Below are 26,037 nucleotides of genomic sequence, written 5' to 3'. Positions count from 1 at the left end.
ATCCACTTGTACATTATTACACTCCAGTTGTGTATAAAGTGGGCAAGACAGCCACCAATAGGATGGGAGACCAAATCATACAGTATCATTGCCAGGACACAGTTTAAATGTCTGCTCAAAAAGAAACCTTGTGGCCGATATTGGGCAGTAGTAGGTGACATGGAAGAAGTCATATCTAGTTCTTTGCACCCTCTCACTTATGTGGCAAATCATAAAAGCATTGGTGATTAAGCTAAGGGGCGATCTGGGACCTGTAAGATTGCATCTGGTTTTTGGGGGCCAGTGTGTTGTCCAGGGAGTAGAAGATAGTCCTAAAGTCATTGAGAATGTAAAGTGATTCATCAATCTTCTCACTGAAGAGAATGGACTCAAAGTGAAGATCTTTATTGATATCCTGGACCTCCCTGAGGAACTCCAAAGACTGAAACCACAATTCATGCCTCAAATATGATTCTGGCAATGGTTCTCTATACAATATTACTTGCATCTACTGCCATCTAAAGTGATGTCTTAGAACCAATCTACCTTTGTTCTTAAATGCATGTTGTCCTGCAGAAGTTTGTCCTGTATTCCAGAAATGTGGAGTAATTTGTGAAGTCATACTTTGCTAATAATGCCAGGCAGCTATAAATTCTAAATTGGACACCAGTAGACAAAAATACTTTCCTTCTCAAAAGATCAAGATGTTTAGTATGCTTGTCAGATGGAGTGATCTTGGGGTGCTGTAACTTAGACCCGTGTATTGCTGCCTGTGTTGCAAAAGACTTGGGTGCAGGGTGAGTAAAAAGAGACTCTGCTGCTTTAGATGGCACAATTAAATGCAACCTGAAGTCATGCATTTTGAGGGTTTACTGTACAACGGGATATGCAACATAGTTCTACTGGGTTCCAAAAGCTGACAGGGAAGGCAATCCTACAAGGCATACAGGTCAACAGAATGTTCAGTAGACTACGCAGGGTATCAAACTCCTTGAACAGGATGCAAAATTTGCTGACACTCTGCAAAAGCTCCTTGATCTGCTTCTGATCATCAGACAGGAAAGGAGATTGATGGAGTTCTTGCCTCATCTGGATGTGGTTTATATTTTATACAGAACATTTCACAAAGCTCTACTTGAGCAATCCCAAAGGAGATTAATTTACACAAGATGTTTGGCTCACGGTAAAATCATTTTTGATATCTGAAAAAACAAAAATTATTACCTTATATCCAGGTCCTAACTGATGTATTGCAAATATTTGTGCTGGATTGAGTGCTTCAGTGAACACATATACTGCTCCAAGTTGACCACAAAACACTCTATTAGCATCAGCTGTCTCTGAAGATCCAAGAAAACATTTATCATAGCTCTGTATTGAAAAAAAGAAAAGAAAATTTAATGAATTTAAAATACACAATGGATCTTCAAAGAAACAGTCCAACAAAACTAGCTTATACATGAATAAGTAATATCAACAACAGCGAAAAAAACCTCTCTGGTGCTGGCCATGCCTGATATATTACTTTAAGTCCCAAGGAGACTCTTAGGTGTAGTACAGCAGCAAGCCCAATCTGAGATTTCATATTTAGAATGAAGGTTAGCTATTTCAGGGGGAAAAGGAAAAAAACCTATTGAAATATCAGTGTCCCACTGGTAAAAAGAAACTTACTAATCCACTGTGTTATCCAGGATCTGTAAATCCTATCATACCTAAAAATATTTTCTGTAATCTGCAAATACATTGAAGTCTGAGCATAAAATACATTGTGCTAATAAATAATACAAAGTAATAAATCTAACCCAAAAAACATGATGTTCTATTAAAATATAGAACTAAATAAGGAATAACTGGAGTACAACTCAACTCTTGATTTTTTTAAATTAATAAATATAAAGAAATAAATTCCTCATATTTATACAGGTTGAACCTCTCTACTCCAGCACACACTCATCTGGCAGCATCCATAATCCTGCATGATTTTAGTTGGTCAGATGACCACTTCTCATGGGTGGGCCAAGGATTCGGTGGTCCCATAAAGTTTGTTTACCGTTACTAGTCCTGGCTGTCAGTGTTCTGTGCTGTTATTTTGTTGTAATTTACTCCAAATGTCTTCTAAGAACTCAGTAAGCAGTGGAAGTGTTGGTAATGCTGCTAGACAATACTGACCAAACATGGTCCAGCAAATTCTCTTATATGGCACCTAGCGGGTCCTGAGGGTGCAGGATTAGAGAAACTCAATCTGAATAATCCTATATTTTCAACGAAGCTGGAATGTACAAATGAATTATGGTTCTACGCATGCATTTAAGATAGCAAGAAGTCACTAAAAAGGAAGAAAGAAAAATTCCTTACATCATTTGTGTTAACATGCCAAGCCATATCACCATAGGATACCAGTTGACCATTAACGTAACACCGAATTTCACTGTTCCTCCAACGATTGTAGATGTGCACAATGCTGATCATGTACCACTAAAAGAATTGAAAAGATACTATTCTTAGATGGCATTGTTTAGAAAAGCAACAACATATCACGTTTGGCTCCAATCCTGAGAAGCAATTTAGGAGTATGAATCCTTGCCTTGTTAAAGAGCTAGATTTTAAATCAGTAATACTCTACATGGTTTAAATGCCTGCCTACCTGAATCACTCTCCAGAATCAGGACCAAAATTATATAAATACCCTATGGGAGATGAGTTTTTGAAAGCACACGTTAACTTTTGTTCTGCACCCAGAACATGAACAAGAAGTTTCAAATACAGAAAATTAAGTTATAATCAGAGCTATTTATACAAGCTGCATGTCTAAAGCCCATTTAAAATAAAGCACATCATGTTGCATACTGTATTCAAATATATTGTTTGAACTGTCCCACTTACCAAGGCAATCCAATTTGCTCTGTGCGACTGCCCTATTCTCAGCAGTGTTCATCACGTGGCCAATGTGTATAATCTGCACTACATTTATCAACAGTGATTTTACTTTCTATATCACTGATGAATCACCACTTGGCCTAAAAACAATCTATGTGGAACTTTACTGGCAACTGCATATCATTCAGTACTGATTATCAAATAACAATTAATGTTGGATATCTATCAGCCTAGAGGAGCAACGACAGAAGTCTCTGAAACAAGTTACTCAGCAACTCACACCTGTGAGTCCATGGTAAAGAAGTTTCAGAATACACATTTAGAAATCCTCTAAAGCTGTCCTTCAAAATAAATATAAAACCAAACATCTGGACTATAACAATGCTTCAGCTGTTCAGTTTGCAACTCATGTCTGAGTCAACTTTGTTTTAACAATGCAGATATAGGTAGCAGTTAACAGATTAAGACTGACCTATCTAGAATGTTACACTCCATGTTTTCGTAAATGTTACTCAATATATTCACTAGATACACACTAAGCCCTGGGATATGGGTAAGGGTGGGCACCTTTTATCCAGAACTCTAGGAACTCAGAAAGAGTTGGGAGTACCTAAATCAACTGAATTCACCTTGAGTCCTAGGAACTGGGTAAAGGTGTGCACGCTTCAGTATGCAGTTAAATTTGGTGGAGAATGTCTGAGCAACCTAAAGTAAATTTATTTACTAAATGTGTAAGCATGCACAAGGAGAGAGATTAAGCTGTTCTGTGATGCCAAGGGCAACCCATACTGAAGGGGTTTGAGATAAAATTACTGCTTGTTTTGCAAAATGTTGGCTTTATCATCCCCTACTGTGGGGGTAGAGGGGCAGGAAATAATTACGCATGAGCTGTGAAGGCAGCAGTTTTGTACCGTTCCTCAGCTCACTTCATATAGTTATTCAGTGCCAGAGCTCTAGTGTTTCCAAAACAAATCCGTTACTGTATTAAGTGGTTCCATCTATTTTAAAACAATACGTCTATCAAATGCCATTGATAATGTTAACAATCAAGACCACTTTTCCTCCTCGATACACCTTGTTCAGTGACTATCTTTCAATTGCTACACTCCGCCCTTTGCTTTTTCTTGGAGTTGATATACCCGCATACCTGTGTACATTCTCTACTCTTTTATAAATAAAAAAGTAGTCTAGAGAAACGTTTAGTACTGTGTCCCTGAGATCCTCATGAAAATAAAGTAATGTAGCCTATGAAGTCTAGTTTAGTTAGCAAAAGGCTTCAAAATGAGAAAAAAAACACATAATGGACAGATAACTATTGTGAGTAGCTAAGGATATATAGATAGATATAGATATAGAGAGATATAGAGATAGAGATAGATAGATATAATCTTCTTCACAGAGTTAACTCAAGTTATCTACATGTTACGCTGACGGACCGAGGCTGTCGGCAGAAGGGATTGAACCAACTGGCCTCTAGCTCACGTGGTAGAATACAGGGCTTTAGGCCCTGTGGTTGCAAATCAATCCCTTCTGACTACAACCCGGGTCTGTTAGCATTACAATTAGGGGCTTTTCTGGGATGAACTGCTCGAAGGGTTCAGAAGCTTGGGATGCACTTCCTCAGCTGAGGGAAGTATGTAACTCAAGAGGTAGTGAGACCATGTACTAGGGGGAGTGAAGTCTCCTCTCTACAGCCTTGGCTGAGAGCCCACTAGCCTTTAGCCCCTGTGGCTGCAGGTTCAATCCCTTCTGATGACCACCCAGGTCTGCTGGCGTTATGTACACTTGAGCTAATTGTTCTTGAATTGGCTTATTTCAAATGAGAATGGCTACTCTGCACAAAAGAGTTGTATCGCTGCTACATAATTAGAATAAGCATCAATAGGATTTGAACTTCAACCCCGACCTTCTGACAGAACAGCTAATTTCAGTTTAAAACATCACCATAAACAGAAGTTTTAGCTTGTGGACAGGAATCAGTGTAAGGGCAACAGTGGTGTTATACTTGAGGCCAGTGCCATAGTGAAGACAAGCCCTAAACTAAAAAGTTCCTTAAAATGTTCTCCTCTTCAGCATTCTTGGGATACGCCCATCCAGAGTGGCATTTGTTCTAATTCCAGACAACTCAAAATTTACTTCCATTCCACTGAAAGGCTTTGAAAAAAGTTATTTTATTCAAAAACATGATCAAGATTCTTTTTCAAATCCAGGCTTAAAAAGTGGCATAAAATGATAAACTGAAAATATTAGCATAAAGCTAATAAAGAAAACTTTAGTACTGTGCAGATCAATTATGTAATCATTCACTTTTCTAGGTTGACTCAATTTCATGGTTTGCAGTATGTCTTCATACCAGCTGCTAACCTTTTGATTTACATAGTATTCAGTGGATGATTTTCTGCTGAATTTGTCAGTGTCTCTACACTAAAGCTAACCTTTTAATGTCCTACATAAGTAATTCCAATGTCTCTGGTCTAATTACTTATGTAAGCCTCTGCCAAATTTCCCTAAGATCATTTAAATTAGTTTCTTATTTTTTCCAGACTTGGGCACAGACCAATAAGTAGAGTAAATGTCTACAATCCAGGAACAGTATTTCTAATTTAATCCATTTATACAATGCTTATAAGGTATGCAAGTGTCAGACAGTTAAGTCAAAATATGGAACAGTAGACATATTACGAAGTAAATTATTTGAGAATTGTAATTTCACTGACATCTACAATTAATTTTAAAATTCCAAAACCTAGTTGACAATACTGTCACGTTACAAAAAAAGATAACTGGGAAAAAATCACCACCCACACAGCCTCCCTTCCTGTATTTCTCTTTGAATTCCTCAAATACCTTTTAAAGAAAGTAGGGCTTACTAAGACAATGGAGGAGGGGAGGAAGTTTCATGGCCAAGCGTGACTCCTCCTCCCAGATCCCTAGCTCCTTTGCTGCAGACAAACATCCTTCCCAAGTGCAAGGTTTAGATGGAATTCTTTCTAAAATGATCAACCAATGTTTTAATAAAGAATAGCACTTCCATTCAGTTAAAGTCTAACTTCTTTCTCCACACAGCTACAAAATAGCAAACAACGATCAGTAAGTATTTGCAAGATGTCTAAATATTCAGTTTCTGGTCATACCAAAAATAGATAATTTTGATTTATATTAAGTTTTGTAATGTGTTTCAAAAAGGGATTTGCAAATATTTTCTAACTTAGAAGGTGCCTAACAAGTGTCTAATGAATTTACATCTTAAGGTTGTTCGAGTACGGAAACTGTCTCTCTTCCTTCCTTTATGCTTTGAATCACGGGGGAAAAAAAAAATCTGTCCACACTCCATAACCTAGCAGTCACTGATACAGTTAAAAATTCCTCAGGCAACAGTATTTTTTTTAACTTCTAAAAGCCTAAAAACCAAAAAGCGTGAACATCAAGTTGGTTTCCCCATAACCCTCAGTCTGCATAGGCAAGTTTGGTTGGCTTCATAGTGGCTGTGTCTACACTAGCCCAAAACTTCAAAATGGCGATGCAAATGAGCATTTTGAAGTTTACTAATGGAGCACAAATACATATTCAGCGCCTCATTAGAATGCCAGCAGCCACGGCACTTCGAAATTGCTGCATCTCACTGCTGCACGGCTTGTCCAGAGGAGGCTCCTTTTCAAAAGGACCCCAGCAACTTCAACATACCATTATTCCTAACAGCAGATAAGGGGATTTCAAAGTTGCCGGGATCCCTTAGAAAAGGAGCCCCATCTGGATGAGCCGCGCAGTGGCAAGCCGCATCGATTTCGAAGTGCCGTGGCTGCCGGCATACTAATGAGGAGCTGAATATGTATTTCAGCACTTCATTAGTAAACTTCAAAATGGCCATTTGCATGGCCATTTTGAAGTTTTGGGCTAATGTAGACGTAGCCATTTAGTATAATGAGATAAGGGTTGATCCTGCGCTAGGCAGGGGGCTGGACTAAATGACCTCCTGAGGCACCTTCCAGTCCTATAATTCTACAATTCTATGACCCCAAGGCAAAGCACCAATGTCCCTTCCTATGCATCCCTCCCCCACCAATCCATGGAGCAGGCCCAGTCTAAAGTAAAGGAGCTCAGGCAGGGCTACGTCCAGGCCCAGGATGCTGACCAACACTCTGAGGCAGGACTTACCACCTGTCCCTATTACAAGGATCTTCATGACATCCTGTAACACGTCCCTGCTGTGCCGCAGCATAGTATTGCTAGGACAATAGGCTGGGCGGAATTTGAAAATATCTGAAATGGTGAAAAAATTCTGGCCACACTATCGTCAAGTCAGGAACAGGATAAAAATCACAAATCCATAATAATATAAAAAAACCAAAACCACTAGATCCTACAATTTGCTGAGTGGCACTGAAATTTTTTCCGCTTTCAGTTATGGCTTCCAAACAAAGATTTTATTTAAAATACATGTCTCCTAACTTTTTTTCCTATTGTGAAGATACAGCCATCACACAAATCTGACAAGGCAAACAAACAAGCAGTACAGCTTGCAGAAAAACAATTTCCTGGTTGTACAACAGCAACACTATGTACCTTTTGCTAATAAAACTATGTATGCAACTTAAAATTCCATTAGGGACAATTTAAATGTTAACATTATTCTTCACATAAGGGCTCAAAGGGCTAAATTCATTAAGCCACATTGCTAATATTTAGTATTTTCTATTCTTATTCTTCTGGTTACACATAAAGCTCAACATACCAATAAAAGTAACATTTATATAGTAAAATACACAACAAGTTCAACAGATTTAAAAAGAATCTGCATTTGACTGATATCAACTGTGCAGACATAATTTACATTAGTGTAATTTTTGCATTTAATTATATGTTTATATAATCAAATTTTGGACTGGCAGCATACACAGAGCTAATATTACAAACCTCTGATCTCCAGACAATTCTGATATTGTGGTCATTTCTATGACCCTCTTTACCTAAAGGAAACTGAAGAACCGAAGACAGTTCAGAGTCAAGTAACAAGAATAAGGGACTGGAAGAATTAGTTCACACAGAAACATTTTGGAAGGCTAAATATAGATAAGTAATACCTAGGGTTCAAATTGAAAAACAAAATTGGTCATACTCTCCCACTTGCAAACCCAACTCCAATGGCTTGACAAAAAAGTGACACACTATTCACACAGGATTGTTAAGGCATTTAAAATATGATTACCCTTCCCTGCTGATCTACTGTGGCTTCCACAAATTTGGCTCCCATGAGTCAGATTTATTTGCATCTTTAGGCAGGGCTGGATGTATACGGCTTTGGCATCTAGAGTCATGTGATGCCTCAGCTTTTGCTTACTTAAAAACATGTTTAGAAAGAAAAGCTTGAAAACATGAGGTGTAGAACTGAGTCAAGTGCAACTCAGGGGCCCTTTCTACACAGGCCACTTCCTTCAGAAGTGGCATGCTAATACACGGAGCAAGAGAGTCTAATAAGACACATATGCAAATTCCCCATGCCTCATTAGCATAAAGTCACGATTTGGAGTCTGGAAGACCGTTATTCCAGACTCCAAAACGCCGTGTAGAAGTTTTTGGGAACAAGGGGCCTCCAGAAGAAGGATTTCCTTCTGGAAGCTCCCCCCCCCCCACCCACCCACACACTTCTACATGCTTCTTCCGGACTCCAAATCACATGATGTTATGCTAATGAGGCATGGGGAATTTGCATCTGCACCTCACTAACATCTTTCACTCCCTGTATTAGCATGCCACTTCCAAAGGAAGTGGCCTCTGTAGAAACGGCCAGGCAGTGAAAGGCTGCTTGCATCTGCAGACAGCCTCCAGTAAAGGGATGAGTCCACCATACAGACAGACGAGGCCACTGCTGCTCAACGTAAAGCCTGAGTTAGAAACACTACAGAGAAATACGTATTATTATGAGAATGTATAACCAAGGAGCCTCAGATTAAAGTTAAGTAAAAAAAACTTTAGGCTTGGTTTCACTATAGAGATCTTTTACTTTGTAGAATAATTTCCCAAAAGAAACATGGGGAGCTCAATCACTTAGCATACTTACAACTAGACAGGGAAAAATTCTAATACACAACACCTAGAGAAAACACAACGCTCAGAGGGAGAATGAATAAAAACCTGCCAGATCTTTCCTGTTCCTAGTTTGAAGTGGCATGTTGCAGGGCTTTCCCTACACTCCCTTTCTGAGTTCTTGTCAGACAAACAGAAAGCAGAAAAACTCAAGTCTGAAGTGCAGGCAATACAAAGTTCACTGGGGTTACTGCCAAGAAAGCATATTAACAGCTCTGCATGCTGGCAAAGTGTTTCTCAGTGCTCCATTTTCTGCTGTGACAGTGGAGAACCTTTACCCCACGTTCCCATTTCCTGCTTTGAAGCCCCAGAGTCTTCACCCCATGTCCTTGTTCCCAGCTCTGCTTTCACTTGGATGACTTGCAGCCAGTCAGCAGGCCCTGAGATGCTGGGGTATGAAATAAGCAATTGTGGTGGCAGGTAAGGAGAAGCAGGGAGAATACCAGCTGTGGGGCTCACAGGAAAGCTCTAGGAGTCAGTAGATCCGCCTGGGCTAATGCAAGAGCTTCTTAATTCATATCGCATTCAAACTTCACAGCACACAAAGAAGCTGTACTGGGCTAAAAAGGTGGTTTGACGGTACTGCTGTTTGAACTCTGGATCAGGTCAGAGCTCTGATCTATAATATCTAGGCACTGGACACTGAATATACTTTATTCTGGTATAATCTCTATTACGTTTCCCTTCCTGGGTACACATAGACGGTATTGCCTGAGAGCTACGCCCATGCAAATAAAGGTACAATATTATATGTGGTATCGGTCATTGGGATTTAGGGCTCCAAGAAGGATGGTTGGTGATAAGTCAGAAGCACATAATTTGGGGTCACTTTAACCAACCGTAGGAGCCCCCACCTGCCAAAATGCAGATACAATTTCAAAGTCCATTAAAAAAAATAGCGTGCAACAGACTGCAAATTCTGCTCAGTTTTGTCTATTCCCAATACTTACACAAGACTTTTCCCCAACTTTTTTTTTTCCTTAAAAGGAGAAATTTTCTTACCAGTAGTTTTGTTGTTTTGAAGATGGGATTCTTGGGATTCAACTTCTTTGGACCACAATGTCTGAACTCCCTCGTGTCTTTGAACTTTTTATCAGTTGGCAAGAGCCCAAGCCCTTTCCTCTCCTGCTCCCTGCCCACTGCCACTACCTCAGCTCCTTCCAGGAGCATCTCAAAACCTCCAAGAGAATGTTACCATTATTAAAGAGTTATAAATTAATCTTCGGCATTTGCCTCTTTGCTGCCACTACCAGAAAGCATACCTTAATGCACGTATAGTTCAAACACCATATAAACAGCAGGGCTATTTTTCCAAGTGTCTATAGATGGTTTTTCTACCAGTCTATGCAAATTTCTATATGGAATTTTCCTCTGAGAGCTCTGAGTTGAAAGCTGAAGCAAGAACTTCCTCAGCAGTAACCAAAATCATGTTCTTCTATACCAGTGTTTTTAGACTTTTTTCATTTGCAGATTCCTAAAAAATTTTGAACAGAGGTACAGATTTTCTTTGGAAACGTTAAACGTAATATAAATATAATATGAAGACCACAGGCTTTAAAAACACTGTTCTAGATTAATGTCCCTGGCATTTTCTATCCTGTCAAGACCTCTCAAGCCTTATGGCCCATTGTCACACTATTCAAGGCCTTGCTTCAAGGTAGAACACAGCAACCAACATAATTTGGAGAACTGCCATTCCCATACTGAAACCAAGAAAGTCACATACATTTTAAAATATGGTACTCAGTAGCTAGAGTCACTCAACACTATAAGCAGTACAGATATTCTTCACACAAAACAAAAGTTCACAACTGTGCATTAAAGACTTGTATGATTCAAAATCATATGCAGTGTTCAGTCTCAACTGTAAAAGCAGAGAAGCAGCAAAGAAGGCTGTCTGCCCTCATCTTCTATGCTATTCCTATTCACATGATGCAGTTGCATGCTATAAAGGCAACTGTTCTGACCAGTTCATATGCCCAGTAATCTCTGTTCTACAGATGATAATTTAGGTTGTGTCTATACAACAAGATAAATTTGAATTAACATTGATTTTGTAATTCTGGAATATATGTTTGAATTTGACCATCCTCACACCCCCACATGCTCCTCACAAAGTCAACTTATTGTTGCCACACTCAATTGGCAATCATCAACCATTGCAGTACTGCATTGTGGGAAGCTATCCCACAGTTCTCTCATCCCTAAAGCAATCTGGGTACACTTGCTAGTCTTTGAGATCATCTTCCCACATTGCATTTTCTTCATTCTCCTCCCATGGTAAATAAACATTTATTTTTCCAACTGGAAGGAAGGAAAAGTAAGGCATGCATACAGACAGCAAAAAACTTTACAGAAATATCTTTCTTCTGTAGCTGAATTCTCAACTGGCCATCCACTGAGTGTCCATCCACTCCTGTGATTGCATCCGCTCCCTGAAAATAATACAGGAACCCTGACTGTATTCTTCAAGTTAGAAGAAAGAGGATAAAAAAAGTCTATGGAATTTTTTTTTTACTTCCCTCATTATAAAGGTGTTGCCAACACAGGTGATGGCAGTAAAATATCCCTGAAAAGCTTGGAGAGAGAGAAGACAGGAAAGTTTTTGAAAAATAGAGTTGTTGAGGGGACAGTCTTTGGCTTTCCACTGCACTATAAGGCTTCTGTGCCTAGACTGTGCTTTCAACTGGCCATCCACTGACTGTCTCCACTCCCTGAAAATAATACAGGGACCCTGACTGCATTCTCTAAGTTAGAAGAGGATAGGAAAGTCTAAGAAAAAAAATGACTTCCCTGTTCACTGTACAAACATTGCCAACACAGGGGATGGCAGTGAAATCTCATACACTGAACTTACAATGGAAACAGGAATCTCAACTGGCCCTCCTCCCTGTGTTTTTGGGGAAGGGGTCAAAGCATAAAGACAGATGGGAAAATATTTTTGGTGTTGGGGGAGGGGTGCTGTGGTCTGTGGCTGCAGAGATGGTTGGACTGTTGAAGTAGCAAGACCTTGAGTATCTTAGCCACCAGAGAGAGACTTATGCCTGGTGGCTGCAAGCACCACTGGTCCTTTGCTAGGGGCTTGTGGGGGGGGCAGTTGACTATCTTAGCTGTCAGGGGGGACTTCCCCCGAATATCTTAGTTGCCAGGGAGACTCCTCCCCAGCAGCTGCAAGTCCCTGAAATTCTTTCCTGCCCTTGGAGTCCTAAACATGCCCAAGCTTGGGCATGATGCTGCCTGGCAGCATGGATATCACCAAACAGCAGGCACATCCTTTTACTTACTTGGGGACTACCCACATGATGTGGTTGTGTGTGTGGGAAAGACCCCGACTGCATGGCACCTGTGGGGCAGAGAGGGGAGGTTCATGTACAAATATAAACTGCTGAGAAGACGTTTCTCAGCCTCTCATGGACGCACAACCCCACAACAGCCTTGCTGACATGTGCTGTGGCTGTGGTGGGGCAGCAGCCGGCACCAGACAGCACTGGAAAAAAAATAAGCAGAGAGACAGAACCAGGAACACCCTGCAGGAGATACATGAAATGGGTAGATGTGCTCACAGCACTAATAGCAAAAAAAGAGACACTTCTCAGGCACTCATACAAACATCAGCCCAAAGCCAAAGGCTCACTGCTCCTGCTTTGAAATTCACGGTGTTTTGGTTACCTAATTCTGGTGCACCTGGAGACCAGCGGCCAGAGTGGAGCATTAAGGGTCATTGTGGGTTACATATGGGACACCACTGGAGGCTAATAAATTCAATTTTAAGATGTGGCACTTCCATGCTGGCCTTTAATCAAGGTTGATGTTATACCCATCAGCTAACAACAATATTGTAATCTCAATATTAGTGCTCCCTAAATCAAGCTAATGGTATTTAAAGTAATAGCAGTCACATGGTAATATCGAGCTACATGCCTTACATTCGAATTTATCTTGTAGTGTAGACATAGCCTTAGATGACAAAGAAGCCTCATTAGCCTACAGAACATAAGTGTTCCTTCAGCAGCTGCCCAAATGGAAACGTTCCAAAATAATTCAAGCATAAATACATTTTAATTCTCATTTATCCAAAACCAATTTTCTTGTCTCATGCTAAAAGACAGCTCAAAATGGGGAGAAGGAAAGAGAGAGAGAGAGAGAGAGAGACCGACCAATCAATATAGATCTCTAAATACCAAAAGGCTGACTTAAGAGGATGTAGTATTCTGAAGGCAGCTGATGTCTAAAATACAGGCAGTAAAGCACTATCAAGAGTAACTTTGTTGCAAAAAGTGTAGAGACTAGGAAGAAGCCCAAATTTACCTGTTACTTATGTTGCAGTGTGGACCTGGTGAAGGTATCTTAATATGGCTTCAGTGTTCGCACAATAGATGCTATGGCTGTTTTCATGACTCTGAACATATTTCAAGGTTATCACTACACCTAAATGTACCACCACTGCACCAAACCCCAACCTACCAAATCCTCATGGCTTCTTGGACCAAAGGAGGTTTACATGCTGACGCAAGACACAATGTAAACAATCCAAAATCTAACTACCTAGCATATTTAGTCTCCTGAGTTAGGAGGTAATCGGAGGAGAGAAATTGCTGGAACTTCCAAAGTATGGGATTGTCAGGAGTACAAAAGAACACCAGAAGGCTATATAGATTAAACCAATGGTTCATCTAGCGCAATGTCCTGACTTGTGACAGTGGCCAATGCAGATACTTCACAGGGAATGAGCAGAACAAGGTAACTTTAAGTGATCCATTGTCAAGTCTCATCTTCTGGCATTTAGAAGTTTAAGAATAGTAAAGAAATTTGTGTCACTGACCATTTTGGCTAATCACCACAGATTGGCACATCCTCTATGAACATATCTAATTCCCACATGATAATTGTGTGTTTGAAGTAGTAGTAGGTTTTGTTTGTTTTAAATCTGTTGACTATTAATTTTATTGAGTGGGCTCTGGTTACTGTTTTCTATGGAGTGGTAACACATCTCCACTTTTTTTCCTCCCTGCTATTCATGATTAAAAAAGACTTCTATTATATTCTCCTTCAGTTATCTCTTACCTAAGCTAAACAGTCCTACTTTTTTCATCTCTTGTCACTGAAAACTGGTACATATCTCAGACATTTTCTTGCTTTTCTTTACACCCTTTTCTGAACCCAGCACATCTTTTTTATATGAGATGATCAGATCTTCACACAATTATTTAGGTGTGGTTGTATCCTGGATTTATATAGTGGCACTCTGTCTTATCTAAAAATTCCCCAACTTTCCCTAACTTTGTGAGCATTTTTTGACTACCACGTCACAATGAGCAGATGTTTTTAGGGAACCATCCAAAATGATTCCAAGATCTTTCTCTAGTGGCAATAACAGATCACTTAGTCCCCATTATTTGCATATGCACTTGGAATTATGTATTACTCTGCACCTATGAACATTGTCTGCAATTTTGTCACTCAGTTTAGTGAAGTCCCTTTGTTATTATCTGAAGTCAACTTTGGATTTAATGATCAAGTAATTCTGAGCAGTCTATATTCTCATTGTGTAGGCAGTGTATATGCAGCAAGATGCATTCATATATTTCGTTTCTAGCTGAATAGTGTACAATAGCCCATATTGGTTCTGTATAGGACCTATATCCCTCAGAGCCAAAAGATTAATCTCCTTTTCTTAACACTAAGTGGTGCACAGAGATAAGTGTATGAAAAACCTGAGGAACTGGATCCACAAACTGCTGTTTTCTCAGGCAGTAGAATTCTGAAGCTCTGATGCACAAAAGCAGAGAAGAAAATTCCCCAAAGAGGATCTACAACCTTCTCTTGCCTAACAGTACCAGAAGGCTGATGTGTAGAGTTATGGTGGCAGAGGACACCCAGATCCTGGTGTCTCCCAACCTGACAGCACTGCCAGACACACCTCAAATGCAGCTAAAGCCAGTGCTAAATTTATAGTGAAAGAAGAGTTGTGGCTCAAGTTTGTTTTTTAAGCACATTCACAACTGATACAGCAAGCCTAAAGATGCCTGGGCTATGAATTGTCAAATGTAATGGTGCCAAGTCTCGGACATGGCAAGCCCCACACAAATTAACCTCTGGATGAACCACAAGGAGCAAGGGGTCATTCAAAAATATCAAGTACCCTGAAAAAGAAAAAAATGGGGCACAACAAGAGAAGCATGAAAACAAATCAAAACCACACAAGACAGCTAGATGGCAGTAACACAGAAGTACAGCTATTTTTCTAATGGAAAGCTGCTACCTTAATAGCCCACATTTAAAGAAATACTGATTCTTTGAAAACAGCCAATACCCCAAAATAAGGCAAGAAACTGAACAGTGAGCAATAATAATTTTAAACGAACACAATAGAGGGAGAGACTAAAGAAAAGTCTAACTGAGCTGTAAAAGTAAAGAATCTTGAAAACTATTGGTGTTGAAGTAAACAAAGTTCAGTGCCGAGCACTAATAGAGAGTTCCTATGTAGGCAATATGTTAGAAAAAAACTGACAAGGTCCTAAGCAAGGGAACAGAGAATAGAACATGGGAGCTGTTCCTGTTCCTCCCAGTTCAGAAGCTCATAATTTCAAGACCTTGTCTTCCACTAGAAAGCTGAGACTCATGAGTGAGTATCCTGTGTGTGTAGTATTGCTAAAGAATGGTTTTAAAGGGAATAAATAGTGGCAGGGAAAGCAAAAATAATGTAAATGTTCAGTTAAAAATGAAATGAGAAGAGAATATTTAAAAGCTGATTCATTGCACTACTTTCATCTTATTCAACCTACATTCTGTGATTCTGAAAAGCATAGCAATAGATGTTGGCTTCTCGGGCTTTCAAAAATTATTAGTGCCACAAGATGTAACACTTTTTAAGTGAATTGTTCTGCAAGTTGTGCAAAAAGACAGTCTATAATGCTAAAACTATAGGTTATGACCTCCCAATAGAATAGGATGAATTAAGAGGCTCATTCTATAATACAGTAATACCCCATAAAACAGGAAGATTTCATGATTCAATTATTGCACAATGTTCCTCTAAACAAAAAAAAAAAGATCATTGTCACAGTTATTCACTTGTAATTGTTTATATTCACATGGACGTAATTTATAACCTTGTAACCTTCTAATCAAATCAGGTCACCTTAAACTTAAGTTTCGGAAGATGCCAATGTTGTTTAAATTTGTTACACAAAAAGGGTTTCTGAATGAGTTAAGTATGTTCAAGAAGAATCTATGATCTTAGGATACATCTACACTTGTTGGGAGGTTGATCCAGTCAGGGTTAATCTTCTGGGGTTCAATTTTACACACCTAGCGGGGACACAGTCAACTGCGTGCCTGCCCAGGGTTCAACAGTCAATCCTTGTACTCGTCATTAACATGAGAAGTAAGAGAGGTTGATAAGAGAAACTCTCCCATATCAACCTCCCTTAGTGAGGACAGCAAGGTAAGTCAATCCTAGATAAGTCAGTTCCAGCTATGCCAGTGTGGTAGCCAGAATTGTGTACCAAGGATCGACTTCCGGGTCTAATGAAGACCTGCCCTTAGAGTCAGTGAAATTTAAATCCTCAGTCCAGATGAAAACGCGCACGCACGCACGCACGCACGCACGCACACACACACACACACACCAAAGATAAATGCTCCAAAATCCTTTCATTATAACAAATGTAATGTATTTCTCCTGCATAGGGTATGTTAGAGGTTATCCCAAACTAAAAATTACTAGTGACTCGTAAATAAAATGATCACAAGTTCAGGAGCAATTAGTTTAAATGAAGAGATTTTTTTAAATGTTTCTCTTTGCGTGTGTCAAAAGAGAGGAGGTCCTTCATAGATTTAATTCTTAGTCTGAACAGTTATGTAATTTATAATAGAAATACTGATCAGTGTCCATAAAATGGATTGTATTTTCCTAAAATTATTTTAGGTCCCTTAACGTCTAACTAGTTAACTCATCCTTGTTACATTTCACTATTTTTATTAACTATGTTTTACATATGTCTTGCTGATATACATCTCAAAATCAGGATTCACAAAATTAATTGTGATTACTCACATTAATAGAATACAATTATTTTAATATTTTGGATGTTTTCTACATTTTCAAATATATTGCTTTCAATTACAGACTAAAATTGTACCATGCTCACATTCTATTTGTATTATTGTAAATACTTGCACTGTAAAAACAATAGTGGTTTTCAATTCCCCAATTACAAATACCGTAGCGCTACCTCTTTCTCATGACTTGAACTTACAAATGTAGGATTATTTTAAAAAAAACAAATTCATTTAAACATAAATTAGTATAAAACTCTGGTGCCTACAAGTCCATTCAGTCCTCCTCCTTGTTCAGCCAACTGCTCAGGCAAGTTTGTTTACATTTGTAGGAGATAATGCCACCAGCTTCTTATTGACAATGTCACCTTAAAGTAAGACCAGGATTCACATGGCATTATTGTAGCCAGTGTTACAACATATTTACATGCCAGATGCTAAGGATTCGTATGCCCCTTCATTCTTCAACCACTATTCCATAGGACGTGCATCCACACTGATGACAGTTTCTGCCAGATAACAATTCAAAGCAGTACAGACTGAGATGTTTATCTTCATCATCTAAATCAGATGTTATAAGCAGAAAATTGATTTTCCTTTCTGATCATTCAGGTTCTGTAGTTCCTGCATTGGAGCGTTGCTCTTTTTTGACAGAATGTTCTATAACTCCATCCTTTATGATTTTGGAAGGCATGTCATTTTATTCAACTTTGGATTTAATGCTGCATATACTTTCAGAAATCCCAGATGGGCAACTTCTATGTGTTTTGTTAAATCTTCAGTTAGCGTATTCTTAAAATGAATGTGAGCTGGGTTATCACTGGATACTGCTATAACATGAAATATACTGCAGAATGAAGGTAAAACAGATCAGGAAACATACAATTCTCCCTCAAGTAGTTCAGTCACAAATTTAAGTAGCACACTTTTTTAACCAAGCCTCATCAGCATGGAAGTATTGAAATGGTGCCTGAAGCAAGAAGGAGCATGCAAATGTTTAGCATAACTAGCATGCAAATACCCTGCAAGGTCAACTACAAAAGTGCCACAAGAACACCTGTTTGCAATTTCAGGTCATGCTAACAAGAAGTGGGCAGCATTATCTTCCATAAATGTAAACAAACTTGGTTCTCTAAGGACTTAGCTAACCAAGAAGTAGTATTGAGTGAACTGGTTGGCTCAAAAATTTTACATGGTTTTGTTTGAGTGTAGTTCTGTAGCAAAAATCTTTACATTTGTACATTGATCTTCCATGATAAAGAGAATGCAGTAGTATGCTTGTGGGAAGTGAACTGAAAAATACTATATCTTTTATTAATTTTAAAATGCAAATATTTGCAATACAAATATAAAGTGAGCACTTTACAGAATACACTTTGTATTCTGTATTGTAATTGGACTCATATTTGAAAAGTATAAAATATTCAAAAATAAATAAAATTTCAATTGCTATTCTAGTTCAACAGTATGATTAAAACTACAGCTAATCACATTTTTTAATCGCCTGAACTAACTACAATTGACAGAACTAATCAAAATGCCTTAATAAAACTGAAACTGAGAGATGACTAATATAGGGAAAAGGCTAGCTTTCACAAATGTTAATGGTGTTTCATTTTAAAGCAGTTTACATAATTTTTCCAGAAAGGTGGAAAAATCTGCCAACAGCAAAAAAATATTTCAGTTAGTTAAAACTTGAGTCACCTAGGAAGATCGTCAGAGGAATGTGACATATCTATCACTCTCTGGCAAACTTGCGTAACAGAACAATTCTATGATGCCCATAACTTAAGACTAGATTGCTAAACTGTGGGTGAGTAAAAATATAAGCAGCTGTTCTTCAGAGACTGAGGGCTTGTCTAAACTTGTCCCCAACTTCGAAGGGAGCATGTTAATCAGGCTAATAGGAGATTACTAATGCAGTGCTGCAGTGAATATGCAGCACTTCATTAGGCTAATTCTCCCTCACGACAACTTCGAAGTGCTGGTGTGCATGTAGCTGCGGGCACTTCGAAGTGTCCGTGGCTACATGCATGCCAGCCCTTCAAAGATGCCACGGGGCAGAATTAGCCTAATGTAGCGCCGCATATTCACCACAGCATTTCATGAGCAATCTCCCATCACCCTGATTAACGTGCTCCCTTCGAAGTTGGGGGCAAATGTAGATCCAGCCTGAGACTGACAAAAATATCTATGACAAGCAAATCTTTGAGAGGATTGCTGGATATTAGCATTGCTTAGCACTGGGAAAACAAAACTGACATTCAAGTAGCTAAAAGCCCACCCAATTATCAATCCACCTGCTTTAAAATTACAGTTTAACTAGTTCAACCAGTTTAACTAGTTTCTGCATCTTCTGAAGGTCTACATTAATTGAAAGGAAACAGTTTAGCTTCTTGTGCTGGAGCTGGGAATTGTATTTGGTAGGGGTATATTCCCCCAAATAGAATCATATAACAGTAGAGTTGGAAGAGACCTAAAAAAGCCATCAAGTCCAGCCCCCTGCCCTAGGCAGGACCAAACCCATCAGATCAGCCCAGCCAGGGCTTTGTCAAGGCAAGACAAACACCTCCACGGATGGAGACTCCACTACTTCCCTAGGTAGACCATTCCAACGCTTCACTACCCTCCTAGTGAAAAAGTTTCTCTTAATGTTCAACCTGGACCTTCCCAACCGCAACTTGAGACCATTGTTCCGTGTTCTGCCATCCGTGACCAATGTGAACAGCCTCTCTCCAGCCTCTTTGCAGCCCCCCTTCAGTAAGTTGAAGGCTGTTATCAAGTCCCCACTCAGTCTTCTCTTCTGCAGACTAAACAGTCCCAATTCCCTCAACCTTTCTTCATACGTCATATGCTCCAGCCCCCTAATTATTTTGGTCAGCCTCCACTGGACCCTCTCCAGTGTATCCACATCTTTCCTATAATTGGGGGCCCAGAACTGACACAGCACTTCAGATGCGGCCTCACCAAAGCTGAATAAAGAGGAATAATCACTTCTCTGGATCTACGGGCAACACTCCTCTTGATGCAACCTAATATGCCATTAGCCTTCTTGGCTACAATGGCACACTGTTGACTCATGTCCAGATTCTTGTCTACTACAACTCCCAGGTCCTTTTCTGCAGAACTATTGAGCCAGTCGGACCCCAGCCTGTAACAATGCTTGGGATTCTTCCCGCCCAAGTGCAGGACTCTGCACTTCTCCTTATTGAGCCTCATCAGATTTCTTAAAAACACCTGCACCTTCATCTGACGAAGTGGGTCTTTGCCCACGAAAGCTTATGCTCATACATTTCTGTTGGTCTATAAGATGCCAGAGGACCCCTCGTTGCTTTTGCAGATCCAGACTAACATGGCTACCCCTCTGATATCAGATTTCTTGCAGCCCAGTCTTCCAATTTGTCTAAGTCACTCTGAACCCTATCCCTACCCTCCGGCGTATCTACCTCTCCCCCTAGCCTAGTGTCATCTGCAAATTTGCTGAGGGTTCAATGCAACCCCTCATCCAGGTCATTGATAAATATGTTGAACAGAACAGGACCCAGAATCGAACCTTGGGACACTCCACTAGAAACCGACCACCATCCCAACATCAAGCCTTTGATCACTACGCGCTGGGACCAACCTTCTAGCCAGCTTTCTATCCATCTCACCGTCCATTTATCCAATCCACATTCCTTTAACTTGCTGACAAGAATATTGTGGGAGACTAACAAAAGCTTTGCTAAAGTCAAGATAAATCACATCCATTGATTTTCCCCATTCACAGAGCCAGTTATTTCATCGTAGAAACTAATCAGATTGGTCAGGCATGACTTGCCCTTCATGAATCCATGCTGACTATTCCTGATCACTTTCCCCTCCTCCAGGTGCCTCAAAATGACTTCCTTGAGGAGCCCCTCCATGATTTTTCCAGGCACTGATGTAAGACTGACCAGCCTATAGTTGCCTGGATCATCCTTCTTCCCTTTTTTAAAGATGGGCACTACATTTGCCTTTTTCCAATCATCTGGGATCTCTCCTGATCTCCATGACTTTTCAAAGATAATGGCCCAGGGCTCGTCAACGACATACGCCAACTCCAACATATGCCAAATATACTGTACTACATGTCCACAACTTACATATACACATTATTAATAGAAAATACAAGATGCACATAAAATCTTATCGTACAGCACAACTTTATCAGATAACATCTTCATTTTCAGCCCCTCATATACCCAACACATAAAGCTGAAAAATGTGATCTCTGTGGAATACACAATTGTGAAGCAACCATCCACACTAGACACACTTGGCAAGTCAGTAAAACAGATGATCACCTGAATGTGATATTCATGTAATGAAGCACACACCTATTACCAGTTCAAAGTCAGCAAAACCCCAGACTGAACACAGCCAATTCTGAATAAACTAAAACTGACATTTTCCAGAGGTGGCTATAGGAAGATCAGAGTTACAGTCATACTTAAACTAAGTTCATTTATGTTAAACATGAGTTGACTGCTTGATAAAATAAAGACAGACAATTCTAACAGTAACTAGACAAGAAACAGCCACTAAGGCCCATAGCGTCTTGGTACTGAGACCTTAATCAAACAGTAGAGATTTTGTTTTGGCCTGGAATTCTATCATGTGCATAATTACTTTCAAAAAGCATAAACAAATAAAAAGAGCCAAAGAAGGATAAGTTCCAGGGAAACAACTGCAAAATCAGTGAAGATTTATTTGAATTTAAAGAAAACTATTTACTGCTGATTGCCACTATAAATTTGTACTTTCAAAACTAATCTATATCAAATCTGTAAATCTTTAAATCAAGACTTGGTATCTTTCTGGGGATTTATCTGCAAGAGGCAGGGGGTGGGAGAAGAAAAAGTATTTTTTGGATTAGGTTTGTGCGCACAACTCTTACAGAATGAATATTCCAAAATAATTGTACCCATGTGGCTGGGTTTATCTGCTTTACCCTGAATTATTGCATACACATGGTGCTGTCTTTTTTCACAGTAGCGCTCAGCATTCTGGGTAGGTATCCCACAGTGCTTTGTTGCCCTGCTGTGACATTGCAGCCCATATTCATCATACTATATCATTATATGATTATGACCTTTATGCTGTCTCGTACTTACAGCTCATGTAAACCATACACAGTTATGTATGATTTGCTGAACATGATTACTTTTTGTGTGCCTGTATCATTTTTGCACCCAAAAAGTTATGAATATTGACTATACCTATATTTCAAATATAGTTACACCTCATAACACCCACTAGGCAAGATGTTTCCAGTCTAAACAGATGATTTTGAAGGGCCTATTCAAGGCAATGGGCCACTAAAGGAAACAGTAGGTTTCAAGTGAAGCTTATCCCCCAGCTGGTGATCCTTCCTGAGAACCTGCCAGAGAGCTATGATTAACAGCTGTTACGATTCAGTATGGCATTGAGAGTCATTGTAACCAGACCACATGGTACTGAACTCCATTTTGGTACCTGCATTTTTCCACAAACTAGGCTAGAAATTTGGGGAAAAAAGGGTTCCAGCCATTTGGAAAAACCACGGAAGTTTACAAATGACGTCTCTTGGCCTCACTCCCCACACAAAAGAACACCTGGAAACAGCTGAAGAACAAAAGACTGATCTAGGGAAAGTGCTGGTCCCAGGATAATGGGATTTCTAAAATATGTATGGAAACTTGGTAGACTGCTTGTATTACTAGCATGGGTGAGCAACAGCCAATCTAAATCCTGTCTATCTAGATCAGGGTGGGCAAACTTTTTACATTGGGCCCCACTTTTCATCCTTGAAAGGCTCGTAATACTACGATCTTTCAAAACTCATGCCTGTTTTCTTTCACACAAATTGGAATTTTCATTCCTGACAACTATGTATCATAATTGTGTTGTGATTCTCACTGTCATTTTGGGATACCTTTCTTATCTAACTTTGCTGCCTTATGAAGCCTTTTACTGGACACCTAGGATGGGAGAAAGGACCTTTTTAATTATATCCTGAGTGCCTGCAAAATAACAGTGGAATGCGCATTTGGAGCACTGAAAGGAAGAGGACCTTGTCACTAGCGAGGCAGGAGGCTTGTGTCATAACTGCTTGCTGTTTTGCAAAACACCTGTGAGAAGAAGAAAGAGTACCTCATTAATAAGTGGGAGGCAGAGATGCAAAGATCTGAACCAAAAGTGAGGCTTTCTTTACCAACTATACAGCAAATCATCAGGGCCACCGGTCAGAGATGTCAATGCTCCTATTCTGAGATGAGGAATTGATGTGTGGAAATGTAATTTATTATACCATGTGGCATGGTTTTATAACTGTATATGATTTTACTCAAAGAGATGATTAATTAGCATTTAAATGCTTTATGCAAATGATTGGGGGCATTCTACCATATTTATGGGCTGTCTAGTGCATTATGAAACTTAAGTATACTTTTCTGAAAATAATTTTACCTATCAAATAGTGCAAATGATAAATGTTATTCACAGAACTAAAATGCAAACTTTTATTGATTGCACCCACAACATAAACCCAAACAAAAAACATACAGCATTACGGCAAAGATGTATAACAAATACCTACAAGTTCTGATTTTGTACACTTTTGTGCTGTACTGACCACATGCAAAGTGTAGGTACAACATTTCTGACCTTTGTTTTCTAGTAGTGGATTGTGCAGGAAGACACCATCCATTTGTGGGAATAACAGCTACTAGAGACAGAGTGGGGGAACAGAAGGAAAAGAAGTGCAAGTTGCTTGAGCTTTAGGAATGGCACTGCTGCTCCCAGTACACATTGTTCTCCATTTGCTGCAGGACATGGTAAGGTTTTGGCTGTAGTGCTGAGCCAGAACTTTGGACCAAAATGTTCTCAGTCAACATTAATTTTAACATGAGCTCCAGCAGCTGTTTTTCGTAAACACCTATCTTTCTCTGCAGTTTCCCTTGTCAATCCTCTTTTCTTCTCTCAGCAATGGCATCTTTTCAATCCTTCTACCCCTCTGGAAGGAAAGCATCCCTCTTAGCACTCTTCTGGAATGCTAACAAGTATTCCCAAACATTCCAGTTTTGGTGCCCCTGCCCCCCCTGGGATTTGCCAGGCATTTTGCAAAGGGTGAAAGTCTTGTCCTGGGGTGCCATGCACACCATCAATACAGCAGATGGGGATGGTAAGAAACCAAAAAAAACAAACAAACATTTATTGTAGCTTTTGAAGCCTCCAGGATACAATGAAAAATGTTGCTTTTGCTTCAGTTTTGGACTACCATTTCTACAGCTTTTCCAGTTTAGGGAGAACTTGTATACAGTATGATATTTTCCAACTTAGTTGCCTTTTGCACACTAATACCAACCTAGGTTATTGTGGAAACTGGCTGGGTGCGTAATACATTTCGGGGATTTGTATTTTATGCTGGACTAGCAGATTGAGTGGGCAAACAGCAGCACCTGAGGTTTGTATAGGCTGGGCGTTTGACTGGGAATGTACGAGGGGAAAGTTAGCAATTGCACATTTACCTGTGCAGGTAGTCCTATTTGACGATACTATCCTGATGTGAATCACAAAGAAACAGACAAAAAGGTTATTAAAAAGGCAATAAGCAGATATGTTACTCACCAAAGTGGTCCCGTGCCAGGACTCAGAGGTGTTGCATGTCTCAAAGGAGAACATTACCAAAAAATGCTGCTTTGCCTTGAAACATCTTGGCAAAATAGCATACTATCTTCACCCTAAATTCTGTTTTACATTATCTGCTGACATGCGGAAAGTGTTCAGAGAATAAGCAGAGTTCTCTTAGAACTCTTTTGAACTACAGGAGTTAATAATGTTGAGAGTCTTATTTCAAGTAGCCACCTGTCTTATGAATTCTATGCAATTTTAGTATCTCACTTTGGGAAATACGTCTCATTAAATGCTAAGTTAGCTCAAATTTCTGGGTCTTATTCAAACTGTGACGCGAAATGTTTATCTAAGGGTGTTTTTTTTTGACATTTTTCTTACTTTATCTGATGTTTCAATAAACATTCCTGCATCACAAACGCTTTTAAACATGACTGCAGAGCAATAACTTGACCAGGGGAGAGGAGCCAATAGTCCATCAGGAGGGAAAGGGAACATGAAGAGTACAGGAAATGGATGTTGGGTTAGATAACAGTAAAACAAATAGCTGTGGGAAGCAAAAATTTGAAAGAATAATCCCTTTCAGATCTTGAATTCCCAGGCACAGATGTCATTTTTTTTTTTTAAACAACACAGCATGGTGGGGAGGGAGGCTTAGAAGCTGACCAAGTTTGAAAAGGCTCCTAAGCCCCTTATGGTGCCCACTGGATAACTAGAGCAAAAGATTTTTAAATTTACCCATAAAGTTTTATTGTAATATACGACAGAAAAATTAGTGAGAGAAATCTCTTTTCCAGAGCTATCAGGCTGAATGTCCACCTGTGTTTTGGGAGGTGTTTTTATGGCTCTGCCACAGGTTGTGTGTGGGGCAAAAAGATCCTGGCTGCCAGGGGAAACCTCCTGGCCTGGTTGGAGGACTGTATTCTCTTTGATGCCTTCTGTGATATGACATACCCGGATTCAGTGGTGGCCTTCCTGGCAAAAATCTGACCCTCAAAGAGGCAAAATACTTGGAGTCTCATTTCTGGGTGTTTTTGTCTGTTTGTTTCTGAGGTGTGTGTGTGTGTGTGGTTTTTTTTGTTTTTTTTTTTTGGAGGGAGGTGGGGAGGATGGATTTCCACAGTTCTGCAGGTTCACCTCTGTATTGCAGCAGTGACAAGTCCAAGGAGTGACCCTTCTTGGTCATTTCCTTTCATATACACTACAGTATCTTTACATTATGGTACCTGTGGTTAGGGCAAGACTGAACTGTCTTTTCCCCACAGCTTAGGAGGACAATTCTGTACCTCCACATGGCTCCATGTTGCTGTAGTGCTCCAGAAGTGTTTAATCACATGTGGGGTGTTCCTGGCTAGTAGTGAAATCCAGTCAACATGACCCCAAAGAGTGGAGGAGATACAGGTA

The 26,037-nt window shown here is 39.6% G+C and overlaps 1 protein-coding gene across 8 annotated transcripts in view; it reads right to left on the bottom strand.

Moving 5' to 3' along the window:
* The window catches only part of NBEA (neurobeachin), a 776,083-nt gene that overhangs the window by 626,557 nt on the left and 123,489 nt on the right, over positions 1-26,037 (bottom strand). For all 8 annotated transcript variants that reach the window (XM_074986506.1, XM_074986516.1, XM_074986543.1 and 5 more), the window contains exons 7-8: positions 2,335-2,454; positions 1,204-1,350 (exon numbers count right to left, since the gene is read on the bottom strand). In XM_074986506.1, the coding sequence (XP_074842607.1) occupies positions 1,204-1,350; positions 2,335-2,454 (267 nt within the window). The remainder of the gene's footprint in view (positions 1-1,203; positions 1,351-2,334; positions 2,455-26,037) is intronic.

This window comes from Carettochelys insculpta, chromosome 1 (assembly GCF_033958435.1).
Source record: "Carettochelys insculpta isolate YL-2023 chromosome 1, ASM3395843v1, whole genome shotgun sequence".
In the NCBI taxonomy this organism is placed as follows: domain Eukaryota; kingdom Metazoa; phylum Chordata; order Testudines; family Carettochelyidae; genus Carettochelys; species Carettochelys insculpta.
Note: the sequence above shows the minus strand (reverse complement) of the source record. Positions and strands in the feature narration are given on the sequence as shown.